General features: G+C 40.6%; 1 protein-coding gene across 8 annotated transcripts in view; it reads right to left on the minus strand.

The window, feature by feature from the left end:
- Positions 1-2,818: 2,818 nt before the first annotated feature.
- The window catches only part of INSIG2 (insulin induced gene 2), a 29,429-nt gene continuing 17,345 nt past the window's right edge, over positions 2,819-14,902 (minus strand). For 4 of the 8 annotated variants that reach the window (XM_031451280.2, XM_031451283.2, XM_031451281.2 and 1 more), the window contains exons 5-6: positions 14,708-14,807; positions 4,951-7,442 (exon numbers count right to left, since the gene is read on the minus strand). In XM_031451280.2, coding sequence (XP_031307140.1) covers positions 7,284-7,442; positions 14,708-14,807 — 259 coding nt within the window. In that variant the 3' untranslated portion in view covers positions 4,951-7,283. The other 4 variants (XR_010380537.1, XR_010380536.1, XM_064484697.1 and 1 more) reach the window with 4 other exon arrangements.

The raw sequence follows: 14,902 nt of genomic DNA on the forward strand, positions 1-14,902 counted from the left end.
TTTTTTTTTCTGTAGTATCAGCAAGAATCAGCCTTGTTCCTTCCTTTGATAGATGAGGTGTTCATGATTTTCAAGGGTCATTAAAAAATAAGTAACTTCCAGTTCCAGCGAGCAGAGCTGGGGTACTTGTGGGACTTAGAAACAGCATATGGAATTATGGGACAGCCCACAAGTTCCTATGTGCACATGATCTATAGGGCATGTATTACCTACATATTACTGAGAATGTTAATCAGTAAAGGGAACTCCAGCACGTTATTTTAGCCATGGTAGGTCAGTTACAAAGATCAGAAAACCACTCAGTTTAAATCCTTTTTAAAAGAGTTTATCAGATGGAAAGTGTAGGTTTCATGGGAAGTAGAAAGACACCAGATGATTTTTCTCTCTTTTTCCTTCATCTTCTGTCTGTTTCCCTCCACAATTAGCAACTTTCTCTCGCCTTTGCAACTTCCAGTTCATTATGACTTCTGGGCTCTGATACACAACACCTGTCTTCTTAGTTACATTTATTTTTGTCATCATGTCGCATTTTGTCTGTGCAGAACCAGCCATGGGGACTGGTGTGGCGAGGGACACCTGACCTGACCAGAGCCAAAAGGTACGATGAGACTTTAGCAGAGGCTCCTGAGAGATGGACGTGAATCGGGGAGGACTTGAGGCTGGAGCTGCCAACACCATCCAGCCTTGTAAAACCCCAGCCTAATGCCAACACAGCCAACACAGAAGGATGGGAAGAAGCTGGGCCCTGATGGCAATTTTTGAAACCTGAATCCTGGCTGCATGTGAAGCCAGTTCCGCTTGTCACATTCATGAGCCAATCGCTTTCTGTCTTGCTTAAGTAGTGTTGAATCAGGTAATCTGTTGTGCATCACTCCGAAGGTCCCAGCTGATGTAGCCATCTGCCCTGGATCTCCACAGAGCCAACCCCGATTCTATGACGTGACCTAGTGGCTCCAATTTCCTGGTTGGCCTCGTTAGGAAGCGTGTGTTACAGAAGGAGTGGAGTTCACTGTGGTATGTGGGACGATCCTTTTCAGAGCTAAAGATAGGGCAGAGGGAGATGAAACCCTTAACCTCTTGCATTTATATTCATTAAGCAGAGTCCTTGATCTGACAATTAGCCTAATCCTATTTTTTCTGTCCTGTCTTCATTAAGGTCGTGAATGTGCAAACAGAAGAGACAGCATACAGAAATCACTTCCAACGTCATAAACAGTGCCTGTGATTTTTCTTTTTACATGCAATTCCGATGAAAATTTAGAAAATTTCCATTTCATTGTTACCGTTTTGTGAACATGCCAACATCATTTTGAATTTTTTCAGTATATGCCAACTTTAATCTTAAAATTGAAGACACTAGAGTGGCTTAGAGGTTCATATTTAAGCCACAAATGAAAACATAGCTGGTAAGAAGTGCTTTACATCCTATTTCTTCATTATGAGACTATTTAATCCAATTCTTTGATTTAATAATATCTCATCATTTTAATAAGTCATAGTGCAAATCATCTTTCCCCACAACTCCTCTTTCAAGACATCTAATTTATTTCATTACAAAATAATCAATCTTGGGCTCAGAATCCATTTCTTAATCAAGATGGTACCAGTGAAGTTGTTCATTGCTTCAAATGAAATTTAAAATTGTTTAGGAAGGGTAAGGGTATGACTTTCCCATATATGTTTTAAGTTTCACATCTAACATTTCAAATAAACCAGGTTCCACCAACATATTCCCAGTGTGGACATCACAGGCAGGACCGATGCTGCCTGGGCAGAATGAGGGCCTGGGCTCACCCTCAGCTATAGCGTCTACTTGCATGATGTTGGCAGGTTATGTACGATCTCTGTACGCCTTTGTTTTTTCATATTATATTGTAAACAATAACATTTATGTCATAGCGTTAATGGGGTAATTAAATCTATTACATCTAAAGCATATAATAGATATTCAATGTACCAGCTATTACTTAAGGTAACAAATAATTGCCCTTCATAATAGAAACATTCATAATTCATGAATGTCCACTTCCTACCAGTTGTCAACATCGCCATGGATCTCGCAGTGTTACGCAATTAAATCTAGATTTTTCATGAATTGAAATGCTAATTCTCTGTTAAAGCTACTGAAATGTCTCATGCTGCCACTGATTGGCTCTGGGACCAGGGACAAGCACTTAACCAATGTGAGTTTTGCCTTCGCACTTGTAAAATGACAAGATTGGACCACCCTCGATGAAGTTTAGGATCTCTTGCTGCTCTTACCATTCTTCTCTGTGAACCTTAGAATTTGGTTAAGTTGCTGTGTGAGGTACACGATTCATCATGGGATAATTACATCTTGATTTTCGATGAACTCATATCCCTGTCTGAAGAAGAAAACCTGTTGTCATCTAAGACTAGTCTCCCCAAAAAAATCAGCCTCGGGAGACAATGAAAGAGGGAAAGAAAGGGTTGAGTGAGATGACAATACAGTAATTCATAGGTTCAGATTTTGTAATTTTGGAAATCTCTAAAAATGATTTCTCGAAATTTGAAGATGAATTTTGTGACACAAGTGTAGTGAAAGAAAAGGGTGTAGCAGGACGTGATGGACACTTATCCATTAGATTTACAACCTACCACCCCAAACATAAAGTTCCAAACCCAGGATGTCTTGTTTATTGGAAACCCTGCTGACTGGGCTGGTGTGCTTCCATTTTCTGAAACTGCAAAACAGACTTGTCTAATTAACCATTCCTTTGGTATTTATTTTAAACCAACTGTGCATTTCTTGGCCTCTTCACATACTAAACGATGCCAACTCATACACAATTCCACAGAATTTTCATATTTTTATTGAAGTATAGTCAGTTATAATGTGTCAGTTTCTGGTGTACAGCACAATGTCCCAGTCATGCATATACATACATATATTCGTTTTCATATTTTTTCATTTAAAGGTTATTACAAGATGCTGAATATAGTTCTCTGTACTATACAGAAGAAATTTTTTAATGTATTTTATATACAGTAGTTAATATTTGCAAATCTCAAACTCCCAAATTTTTCCCTTCCCACTCCCTTCCTCCTAGTAATCATAAGATTGTTTACTATGTCTGTGAATCTGTTTCTGTTCTGTAGATAAGTTCATTAGTGTCTTCTTTTTTCTTTTTTTAGATTCCACATATGAGTGATCTCATATGGTATTTTTCTTTCTCTTTCTGGCTTACTTCACTTAGAATGACATTCTCGAGGGACATCCATGTTGCTGCAAATGGCATTATTTTATTCTTTTTTTATGGCTGAGTAGTATCCCATTGTACAAATATACCACATCTTCTTTATCCAGTCATCTGTTGATGGACATTTAGTTTGTTTCCATGTCTCAGCTATTGTAAATAGTGTTGCTATGAACATTGGGGTGCATGTATCTTTTTGAATTAGAGTCCCTTCTGGATATATGCCCAGGAGTGGATCATACAGGACTGCTGGATCATACAGTAAATCTGTATCATTCCCACTTGGTCCGCCTAATTTTTTTCTTACCCTCCCTTCTTTTACCTCATAAATGGTGAACATTTCAGAACTTGGCATCCCATTAGAAGGATATCTCTACATATTCATCTTTAAGACACTAGAGGGAAATTCAAAAGATGCCTTCGCACAAAAGTGGGGAAAGTCCGATAAACTATATTTCAAAGGGACGTAGCAGCAGCAGAAAGAGCTGTGTGTGAAAAGAGCCCGGGTTCTCTCCGACAGATGGCATGTGGTTGTTTGCTGCTAGCTTGGCAGTGCTTGGGGCTTGCTCCCTTGCAAATACAGAAACAATAAAACTGCTTATTGATTTTAAAGAGATCTGTAGTTAAGTGTGACATTCTAACAGATAAACGTTTACCAAGGCAGAACAGCCAGGATTTCAGGGGGCTTAAAACGTGATACTGTTTAATTGATGCAAATGTCATTCCCAGGATGGCAACACTTCAAAAACTCCAACTTGTACGTTGCACACGTCTGTCTTCACGGCTGTGAGCACACGCGTGTGTGCAATTAGATCTAAAGTTTTAAGTGGTGCGTGACCATCTTGAGATTTTCTTGAGCTTAGAAAAGCAAAGGTTGCAACCCTTACATGCATTTGCCTTGGGCAAGCAAGAGGAATATCTGTCAAGACCCAGGTCTCACCGTTAAGGCTGGAGTTGAGAAATGCCCTCCAAATGCCTTCAAGTCAACATTAGCTATGACAGAAGCAAGACTATTATTTAACAGGACCGGCAAATGTCAAAAACAAACTGTGCCTGGCGTTTTGACAAGACACCATTGAAAGGGAACCACTTTTTCAGCACTTGTGTAACCGTGGGGGAGAACTCGACATTTAATATCCTGAGGTCTGGTAATAGGATTCTCAGGCTGCTTGGTGGTTCCCTTCTGATACACACGAAAGGAGTAGGCACGTGGCGGTCATGGACAAAAATAATCCGAGACGATGAGACCTGGAGAAAAGGACTGATATGTTTGAAATCAGGTGCTGGATGGCTAATTAAAATGTAACTCCCTCTCCGGGAAACTGCGCTCTCACAGTGGTGACACTGTAAAGTGTGAGGACACAGCCATCATCCCTCGGCAAAAGTAAGATGCTGACAAAACCTATCATCTCCTGTTTCCCACATCCTTCCTTCCCTCTGGTGTCCTCATGCCATCCTGTGGCGCCGCACCTCAGCTCCCCTCCCCAGATGACATCCTAGACTCACCTGGCCAAACCTCCAGCCGAATAATTAGTCAATGTGCCAACCATCCAGTTTTCTGTGCTGCCTCCTCAGGAACCTGTTCCCTGTTGACTAACCTGGAGAGGGGAGCTGTGGAAGGCGGTCATTGGAGTCGTGGATTCCCACATGCTGCTTCCTTCCATTCTCATGGAAACATTAGCGAGGTTATTCTGATGTTAACATGCTGGATCAGCACCCAGACTTTGAAGGGAGTAGACAGAAGGGAAAGGAAAGGGAATAATACATAATTGGACGCCTGTTTACTTATTTTTGCATTTAATGTTAACAGCCCTCAAGGGAAGGTCGTTTATCTCCATTTTATAGATGAAAAGCTGAAGTTTCGAAGGCCTGGAGGACTTGCCCAGGGTCCCAGTCAGAAAATAACCCCTCCAGTCAAGCCTGAATTTGTCTGATCCCCAAGGCTGACTTTTCCTGACTCTGTCAAACTTCAGGATCACACCTTGATCAGCCATAGAACCTTCTTTTTCTGTAGAAGTCTGATAAAAATGGGAACTCTCTGAGCTGTGCCAGACGGCGCAGTCTCAACTTGGAAGGCTCCTAAGAGTCACGGCCATGGGCAGCTGGGGACGCTGCCTAAGCAGAGATGCCCTGCTTGTAGGCTATTTGGGAGTCATTTAAATCCCCAAAGCGGAGGGAGGGTGTAGCTCAGTAGTAAAGCGCATGCCTTGCATGCATGTGGTCCGGGGTGCAATTCCCAGGACCTCCATTAGAAAAATGAATAAATAAATCTAATTACCTCCCCCCTCCCCCCACCAAAAACAAAACAAAAATAAATAAATAAATCCCCAGAGTGAACTAAAGCCTTGTTTTAAGTCCAGGCTTAATCAGAACTTGAAGTCCTGCCACTTCCTCTACCTGCAATCTTCAGTACATTCAGACTGGATTTTGGATTCTCCAGAAAAGAGGAATGCTTCTCCCCCCGCCCCAATCTGATCTGACCCTCCCTTCAAACCCCATCCGTACTGGTGCCCCCCACCTTCCAGAGGCCTTTCCTGGCCACTGACTTCACATCCTGTTCTTAGACTCCAACAGAACTTGCCGTCTACACAAGCCATGTGCGTGGATCCCACAAGGCCAGTGCTTAGCTGTTACAGGGCACATCAAAAACCAGACCACCCAGCACCATCACTCACACACACTTCTCTCAGACTGAGCTTTTTAAAAGGTCAGAAGTCAAAACCTGTTAAAAAAAAAATTGTATCTCCTTTATATGCAGTCACACTTCCACATGGGACTGTGTCTGTGGAAGCTGAGGTGGGACACCTGCTATCGAGAGGGGCTTGCGGTCTGAGTCGTGGGATTCACTGAGGGCTGAAGTCATCAGACGTTCTAAGAATGCTTGTGTCAACTTCCTAAAGAGCCCAGATCCCAGAGTGCAGTAACATATTCAACCTATGTCTAGGAAGTCAAGGTCACATTCACGTGGGCAATGCCTCAGTGCCCAGCGTCCCCTACTCTCAGTGATGGTCTGGAGAATCTGCTGGAAATGCACATGCAAAACGATTTGCAGGGACTTGCAGGGACAGTACAGTGTGGTGGTGGTGGTGGTGGTGGTGAGAAGCCTTGGCTGTTGGCGCAAAGGGAGATCAGAGTTTGAAACCCTGTTCTGCCACTTAGAAAAACCTGGACGTTGGCAGCTATAAAAGGATCGTCCTACCTGCAGGGCGGTGTAGGGACGTTCCTAGGAAGCACCAAGGCAATGCCTGATTCATTCCCTCCCGCTCACTTCTTCTTTAGGTGATTGGAAAAGACAAACGTGAACTCCTTCCTTCTCTCCCACCTTTCCAGGACTTGGATACAATGTTTATACTTTATGTATTTTAAAGACTGTAATTTTAATTTTACCACCAAGTTTTTTTTCATTTTCTTTTGTGTTCACTCTGAATTGCTTAGGAAAGAATATATTCCCATGGGAAGACAGAGCCACAAAATGCTTTAAACCAACTGTGCTGGACGTTACCAGTGATCACCCACCCATACTGGTTCTCCCGTCCATGAGGGGAGGGATGGCATCCTGGCCCCCTTGCAGTCAGTTGGTGCCATGAGACCAGAACTAATCCTAACAAAGATTTAACGATCACTAATTTATTTTTCCTAGGGGAAAAAAAGTTGAATCTGACTCTGTTAGGAATTTTACATGCATTTTGGAAAGATGGGCTTCAACACATACTGACCCCCTTGTCTCTCTCAGACAGGCATGATATTGACCCACACGAGTCTGTAGCATAGAAAATCCAGAGATTGGTCTTGACAAACACCTTAAAACCCCATCTTCCACGTGTCAGTCTGCATGCAGGTTTCCCAAGCCAAGTGTGTGGAGACCATGCACGGCAGCTGATGCTAAGATGATGGTGCAGCACTCTGTCTTCCTGTAATGTCCTGCTGCAAAATCTCAAGCTTTCGTCAAAGCAGAAAGAATTATTTCACAACAGAACTGCCACCATCAGACCTTGGTTGAGCAGACATTAACCCAGAAGATCTAGGAGTGACATGTGATGACTATAAAGGACATAGAAATGAGTTTCAGTCAATGGCAGAAATTCCCAGGGAATGCATTTTAGAACTTTCCTTCTTAAAGCAAACAGATTCAGCGCTTGGGTTCTCTCTCTTCTCTGCTCGATTGTTCATCACAGTGAATTGGTCCATGATCCCATTTGGTACCAGTTTCCTTAAAACATGTTTCTAAAAGAGAGACCAATCTTATGAATGGGACTCATGGAAACACACTAGTACTAAGTGAATTTATTAGTTTCAGAACAGGAAGACAAAAAAATATTACACGGAAATAATTTCCTAACTGCTCATGACTTTTCAAGCCCTCCTTTGCGGGTGCCACAGAACAATTAGCAGTTACAAACCCTGCCGTGACAAAGTGGGACAGAAGAATGTGCTCACACCAGCACACATTTCAATTTAGAATCAAAACTGCCCCTCATTCATGAAAATCCTCATAAAAGACTGCGACCAGGGCAATGGTGAAAGGGAAAAATGGCCTGTACGTGGCAATCAGTTTTGACACGAGGCCCATCAATAGCCCAGGCTTTCCCAGCACATCATTATCTATCTGATCTGCCAAATCTGATCCTTAACAACATTGTCTCCAGAACAGCTGACATACCCTGGGAAAGTCTGTCTTGTAAATCACAAAGAGAGATGACAGGTTTCACCGAGTTCATCAGAGATAAAAAGAAAGGCGGTAAAGAGGAACAGATACCACTCTGCTTGCACTTCCTGGCACAGTGATCTCAGTGAACGACATGTTTTTCGAAAGGGGAGAAAAAAAACTCCATACCCCAATTTTTATTGAAACCAAGTAAGAAACCACTGACTTAACCTATTTATCTCAGTTCCCAACTAAATTGAGTTTTTGAAATGGAGAGACAAACGATCAGGCAGATGGCAAGATTTTATGGTCTAAAAAAGTGGTGAGGAAGACTGAATCAGGGCGGCAGACCAGTCAGGCTGTAGCTTCTCCCTCCTATCCTGAATCCACAGAAGTAACAACAGAAGATTTTTTTAAAAGAAAAGGAACCCGTAACTATACTGCTGGATAAGGAGAAGCATCCTCCACGGACCAGCCGCTACAAGGAATCCCTGAAAGCAAGAAAGTGATGGAGAGCGGATAGGTGGAGAGAATCCAAAGCTCAGACTCCTAAGACCTCCTAAAAATGACACCAGGGACATTCAAAGCTCAGAGGTGGCTAATGCTTGGAGCCAGTAATACCAAAGGGCAACAAATCTCCTGGGTTAGAGCAGGCTCCTGCTTAAGCAGCCAACTGGCCAGTCCCTCCACACTTCCACTCATCACCCTGGACCGGGCAGCGACAAGATGCAAGCGGTGTGAGCACTAAGTTCAGAGAGGCTTAGCAACGTGCCCAAGGCCAACCGGGGAGCGCTCTGCTCACACCCAGGCAGGCTGGTGCCGGCTCATCCTGCTCTTCCCTGCAACGGCTCTTTAGAAGAGCTTAGAACTTCAGAAGATTCATTAATAGCCTCAGAAAACACAAGGATGACAACGCACTTCCGCACATACTCACACACAAAATAAGGGATCTTGGAAATGAAAATTGTGATCACAAATTAAAAAGTCAACTGATGGGCTGACAGCTAAATGGGTCAGTTGAAGCACAACTCATTGAGCTGGAAGATCCAGTTAAGTAATTCTTCTAGAGTGTAGCACAACAGAGAAAAGCTAAGGGATATACAGAAAACAGGAACAAAAGGTCAGAGATCTGAAAAGAGGAGTTTTAGAAGAAAAGAACAGAGAAGTTGAACAAAGGAATAATAACAGCAAAGACAGGGGAAAAAATTGCCCAGAATTAAAGAGATGATGTCTCCGATTGAACATGATGAGAGAAGACCTACTCCCAAAGATTGTGCAGTGAGTTTTTAAAACACCCAGGACAATGAAACAAGTAAAAATAAGCATATAAAAGGGGAGAAGGGACTCTAATTAAAATTCCAATACAATCAAAGGCATCTGGTAAGTGTTTCACTCAAATGGTCATGAGGACAACAGAGATCTTCCTTTCACCCGACCATTGGGATCATCCCAGGACCACTGGTACCGGTACTAACAGCTGGTCACCCAGCCTTGGATTTCCACCCACTTATGTGAGCTACAGAAACACAGTTGTTCAGCTCACACCCTGGACCTCAAGATGTGGAAACGTGCCACTAAATCCCTGACTACAAACCCCAAACCGATCACCCTTCCCATCAAACAGGGTCTTTGGCCTCCTTAGAACTACTGTCCCTTCACCCCTCACTGTCCTCCCACGCCGTCATGTTAGCACTGCTGACTCAACCTCCTTCCCCCATTTGCCTAGATCCTGGGATAAATCTCTTGCTCTTGAGTTAGGAGCCTCCATTAATTTTTCACAATTCCTTGTGCCATGTCAACCAATGAACTCCCCACTAGACAATCTACTCCGTCACAGTTGGCCTAACCTGGGCTACTGAGCCTCTTAGGCATGGCGCAACCACATCACCTGGCTCCACTGCAAATGCCCAGCTCTAGCCTCACCTGGGTCCTTGGTGGCCTCAAAGCTGTCTCAAAATCCTCTCTTTGCCCCTAGTCAGTTCCCCAGTCCATTCTTTATAGATACTGTCCAAATCTCCATTCTTTCATCAAAGTTCTCTAGCTGCCCCCAGTTCCCCTGGCTCACAATACATGACTTAGTATATGATCAAGCTTTCTTCAAATGTATTTTATGAGCCATCCCTCTCTCTGTGTCTCTGTCTCTCTTGTCTCTCTCTTGCCTTTTGAGATGGCCTGTATCTCCCTGAATATATACTTTCACTCAAAAAAAAAAAAAAAAGCTTTGAGCTATTAATATACAGTGATATATTTTAAATGTTAAGATAAAATAGGTTAGAAAAAACATTATTCCACATACAAAAATCAGGTATCATCCCCTTTATTTCTAAGGCCAATTATTCCTTCCAACTGTGCTTCATACTCCCAGTTACCCTCTGCCTGAAACTCCCTCCTGTTTTGGCTTTGTCCACATTACTCTTCTGTTTTTCCTCCTACTTCTGGCCACACCTCCTTTATCTCCACCAGCTTCTCTGCCAACATACCAGTATGCCTCAGACCTCTGCCTTTTCACTATAACATGCTCACGAGGTGATCTCATCCACTCCCACGGCTGCATTTATCACTGTCGTATGCGGGTGACGCCCTCATTTACACCTAATAACCCAGGCTTAAATGTCCAGCTGCTTATGATTCATCTTCACCCCCTTCAAACTCAACATATCAAACCAAATTCTTTTTCTATTCACCTACTTCTCTGCATTTCTCTTTTGGTTTATGGAAATGCCATCCACTTAAAAGTTTTCCAAGGAAGAAAAATGTTAAGTCACCTTTGACACTTCCTTTTACTTAGCCTTCACACCCAGGTCACCAGGGACCCAGGTCATGTGTCCCTCACTCTTCATTTCCAAAGTCACTACATCTCTCACCTGGACCCTCCACTATAAATTACGTGTACCTACACTTGTGAGAGGCAACCTGGGCTGTACATTAGAATCACCTGGGGAACTTATTAAACTCCTAATGCTCAGAGCACACTTTAGGTCAATTATATTAGAGTCTCTGGGATTGGGATCCAGACATCAGCATATTTTTGCAAGACTCCATATAACTCTCCCAATACACTGCCACGTTTTAAAATTTTGCAGAACTGAAGACACGAACCCACAGACCAAAAGTGTGTATTGAATACTAAGCAAGAAAAATAAAAACACATCTTAAAACTAACCAAGTGAATGTGAAACTGAATAACCTTGAGGATCAAGAAAAAATTACGAAAAAGCTCCTGGAGAGAAAACGCAGACTGTCTACCAAGGAAAGAAAATTACACCAACAGCAGACTTGTCATCTGCAACATCAGATGACAGAAGACAAGAAGTAAAAAATCTTCAAAGTGATGGGAAAATGTGAGCCTAGAATTCTGTGGCCTGCTAAACTGTTCTTTAAGAATGAAAGAGACGTGTGCAGACACACAAAGACAAGACTCTACTACTATTCACAGATCATCACTGGTAGAATTAACCTTAAAAAGAAAAGATGCCAGTACGCAGGTAAGTGAGCCAAAAGATTAGGGAAGTATTTAATGATACTAAGTCTGGATTCCACCTAGAAAAGGGATGTGTGAGATACAGGCACACTGAGAGGTTCCAAGGACCTTAATGAAGGCAAAGCAGCTCGATGAAAACAAATGAAGTTTATAACAAGAGTACCAGCAGGATTCTTGCTAGTTTAATTATTTGCTTGTCCTTTCATGGAATTTAAGTTTCAGTTTTCAACTATCCAATTTTTAAAACTTTAAATAATCAAAGCAAGGAAGCACTGCCAATATCAGTGTTAAAAGATGTTTACCACTTTCTTTCTTTGCAAAAAAAAAAAAAAGATGTAATATATTTATATACTTATCAAAATATCAAAACAATTTTGTCATAAATATCTTATTTTCTTTGGGTGATATGAAAATAATGTAAGAACTCCAAAATGACAATCATTCAATTCCTTTAATACTAAACTTAGTTTCCTTCATTATTTCTTAATAAATTTAACCATACATGTTAATTTTATTAAATTAATCCTCAGTAATACAATTCTAAGATTAACCATAAAGAAGAAAAAAAAACTCTTAACCAAGATGATAATTATACATTTAATACTTCTTGCTTTAAACAGCAATTTTCAAAGTAAACACATCAGAGGCCTTATAATTTATTAAAGATTTATAGCGCTTACAAAGTTGATTCTAAAAATATACCTTATTTGTTCTAAATGAATAACATTATCTGGAAGATAGAATAATAAATTATAGTAGTATGTTTACCACCACTACAGTTAAGATTGTGTACATATATTTAGTTTGAAATCCTTTTAGGATGTCCACACTTTCAGCCTTAAAATATAGGAGCAGATTAAAGTCTGGCATACAAGATCTCAGTCAGACAGCAATGGTTTGCAAATCAAAAATTGAAAAATATCTAGTTGACATAGAGAGCGTGAGCACATGCACATACATACACACGTACATCCGTCCTCCCTCTCACTCAATCCCACACACACACACACACTCACACAAACACACATCTCCAGAGGAGCAGAGATTCCACCCTTGTGTATCAGACAATTGCCATCAATTTCAACGGGGGGAAGTTAACGAAGAATATGTTTAAATCATACTTTAATGGCTCTAGTTGTTGGCTCTAGATATGTATAAAACTGTTATCAAGGTCTTTAACATGCACAATATACCAATATATTCTTAAACAATTAACTCCAGAACTATGCACAAATGGGCATGTGAATATGTAAGAAATTATAAGCCCATCCATTCCCCAGACGGCAACCCACTGACATCAGTCATATAACAAAGCCACGCTAAAGCGGTTTACTTTACAGAACCCAATAGATTATAGGACCCAAGAAAATCAGAAACTTCGTGATGACCTGTTTGGGGTTCCTTATGTGTTCCATGTGCAAAAGCAGTGGAACACTGTATTACAAATGACAGTTAATATCACTGAACACTTTGTGGCACTGCAGAAGGTCATTATGTATTTCTAAAACATATTCATTCTAGATAAAATTTTTAATGGCCCTTACTTTTAATTGTATGTATTCTTCCAGATTTAGACTCAAAACAATTTAATGCTGATAAACTCTCCTGCTCGTCACTTTCACCTCCAGGAAAATAAGTTAAAATAAAAAATTACTCTTTGGACTCTTTCCAGTGACACAGGTTTGAAAATGTTCTATGGAAGTTCTTTTTCATCATATAGTAAAACACCAAAGCTCTCCGAGACAACATTAAAATAGAAACTAACCACACATTAGGGCACCCTGACTCACACTGCTGTAATTGGAAAAACAAAAAGGCACAACAGTAAGCAAAAGAGAATATGCCAGCTTTCCATTTGATTGGGGGGGGGGGGGCTTTCCTCATATTTTATTTCACTAAGTTTATAAATTGTTCAAAGCATTCTTAGACTCTGCAGGATGACAAGAGAATATTTTGGCACATCAACATTGTGATACAGTATATGGTATGTTTAAAAAATTAATTTAAAAATTTCATCTATGAATCAACATGTTTTTTTTTAATGTAGTGCATATATATTTTACAGTTATTTAAGTCAAATACATAAAGGTTTGTACTTGATTTACAGATGAAGCAATCACAGATTGCAGTAATATGTGTGTGTGTATATATACGTATATGTCTGTCTCTATATATACACCGATCAAGGGAAAAACTGCATCCTGGCAATTTTATAGTCCGAAGTTTTGTTAGTGTATCTATCATTTACATGCTCTTTCCATCTTATTTTTCTGTACAAAAGATATATTTTTGCTTTCTTCATTCTTGATGAGATTTTTCTGCAATAACTTTACATTCATACTGTAAAAATTAAAAGGTTAACAGGTTAACGTTTATTCTGAATAGCAATTTTCATGTAAATTTAAAAAAGGTCTAAAACTTAACAGTTTATTAATATATGCTCACTTTATTCCTCAAAGATTCTGAGAGTTACACAACTATTAGGATTAAATGACAAGTGTGATTGGGTAAAAGAAAGTTCACATTCTAAAACTGAACGAGGCATAGCCAAAAGCAGGAGAAAGCGAGGTTTCCACATTACAAGCACACGAGAACAGTAAATGATTCGGATCCATCCCAGAATATCAAAGGGAGCAAAACAAATTCCTTTGAGTGCTTGCTGAGGCAAATCAGCAAAGGAACGCTCATGATCTTAAGGACAGGACTGATATCATGAACTCAGATAACATCTTTTCAAATAACTTTGAAATTTAAAGGAAAAAAATCTATTATGTTAGTAAAAGCTCCTGATCTAAACTATTTTTAAAGTGCAGCTATAAAAATGTACACCCATAATTCAAAATAAGGTACACCAATGAACTCAGGCTAACTGGGTGGCCAGATTATAAACAGACAGCAATGTGACCCAGTCAGTTCTCCCAGCCGGCTGCACTGGTAAAGTGACAGCACATCCGAATGCCGCCCCCTGACCCTTGCTATCTACGACCGGGCTCATCAACCAGGTCCTTTACCTTCTTACTAACTGATCGAACATCTTGATTTGCTGGAGCTCATCCTAATTTCTATCTATCATAGCAACATAGCTACTGGGAGCGCCTCTTCTCACTTTTAAAACTAAACTGTCCCTTTTTCATGGAGTAGAAATATACAGATTAGTGAAATTAATTAATTAATAAAAATGGGACAATAAATCATATCACCCTGTCTGTAACACATTTTAGCTTTTCTATCCAGTGGTTCCTTCCACTTTTAATACACTTGTGATTAAATTCTTCCAAATGATTTATGCCACTGCCGACTGGAGAAAACTTGCCGGTACCTCTCAGTAACAGAAAAGTGACTAAATGAGCACAGTGAGCTTACCATTGCCAGTTGTCGACCAATGTTTCCCATTGTAATGCCTCCAGCAAAAAATATACACGGCAACCAAGAACGAACATAGAGAAAATCTGGAGATGTGTATCTGGAATAACAGAAATACCTTTAACAACCCACAAAGTACGTACAATGGCACTTATTAAGATAATTACAATGGTAATAAATTACTCTGCCGATTAA

This window comes from Camelus dromedarius, chromosome 4 (genome assembly GCF_036321535.1).
Source record: "Camelus dromedarius isolate mCamDro1 chromosome 4, mCamDro1.pat, whole genome shotgun sequence".
NCBI classification, from domain to species: Eukaryota; Metazoa; Chordata; class Mammalia; order Artiodactyla; family Camelidae; genus Camelus; species Camelus dromedarius.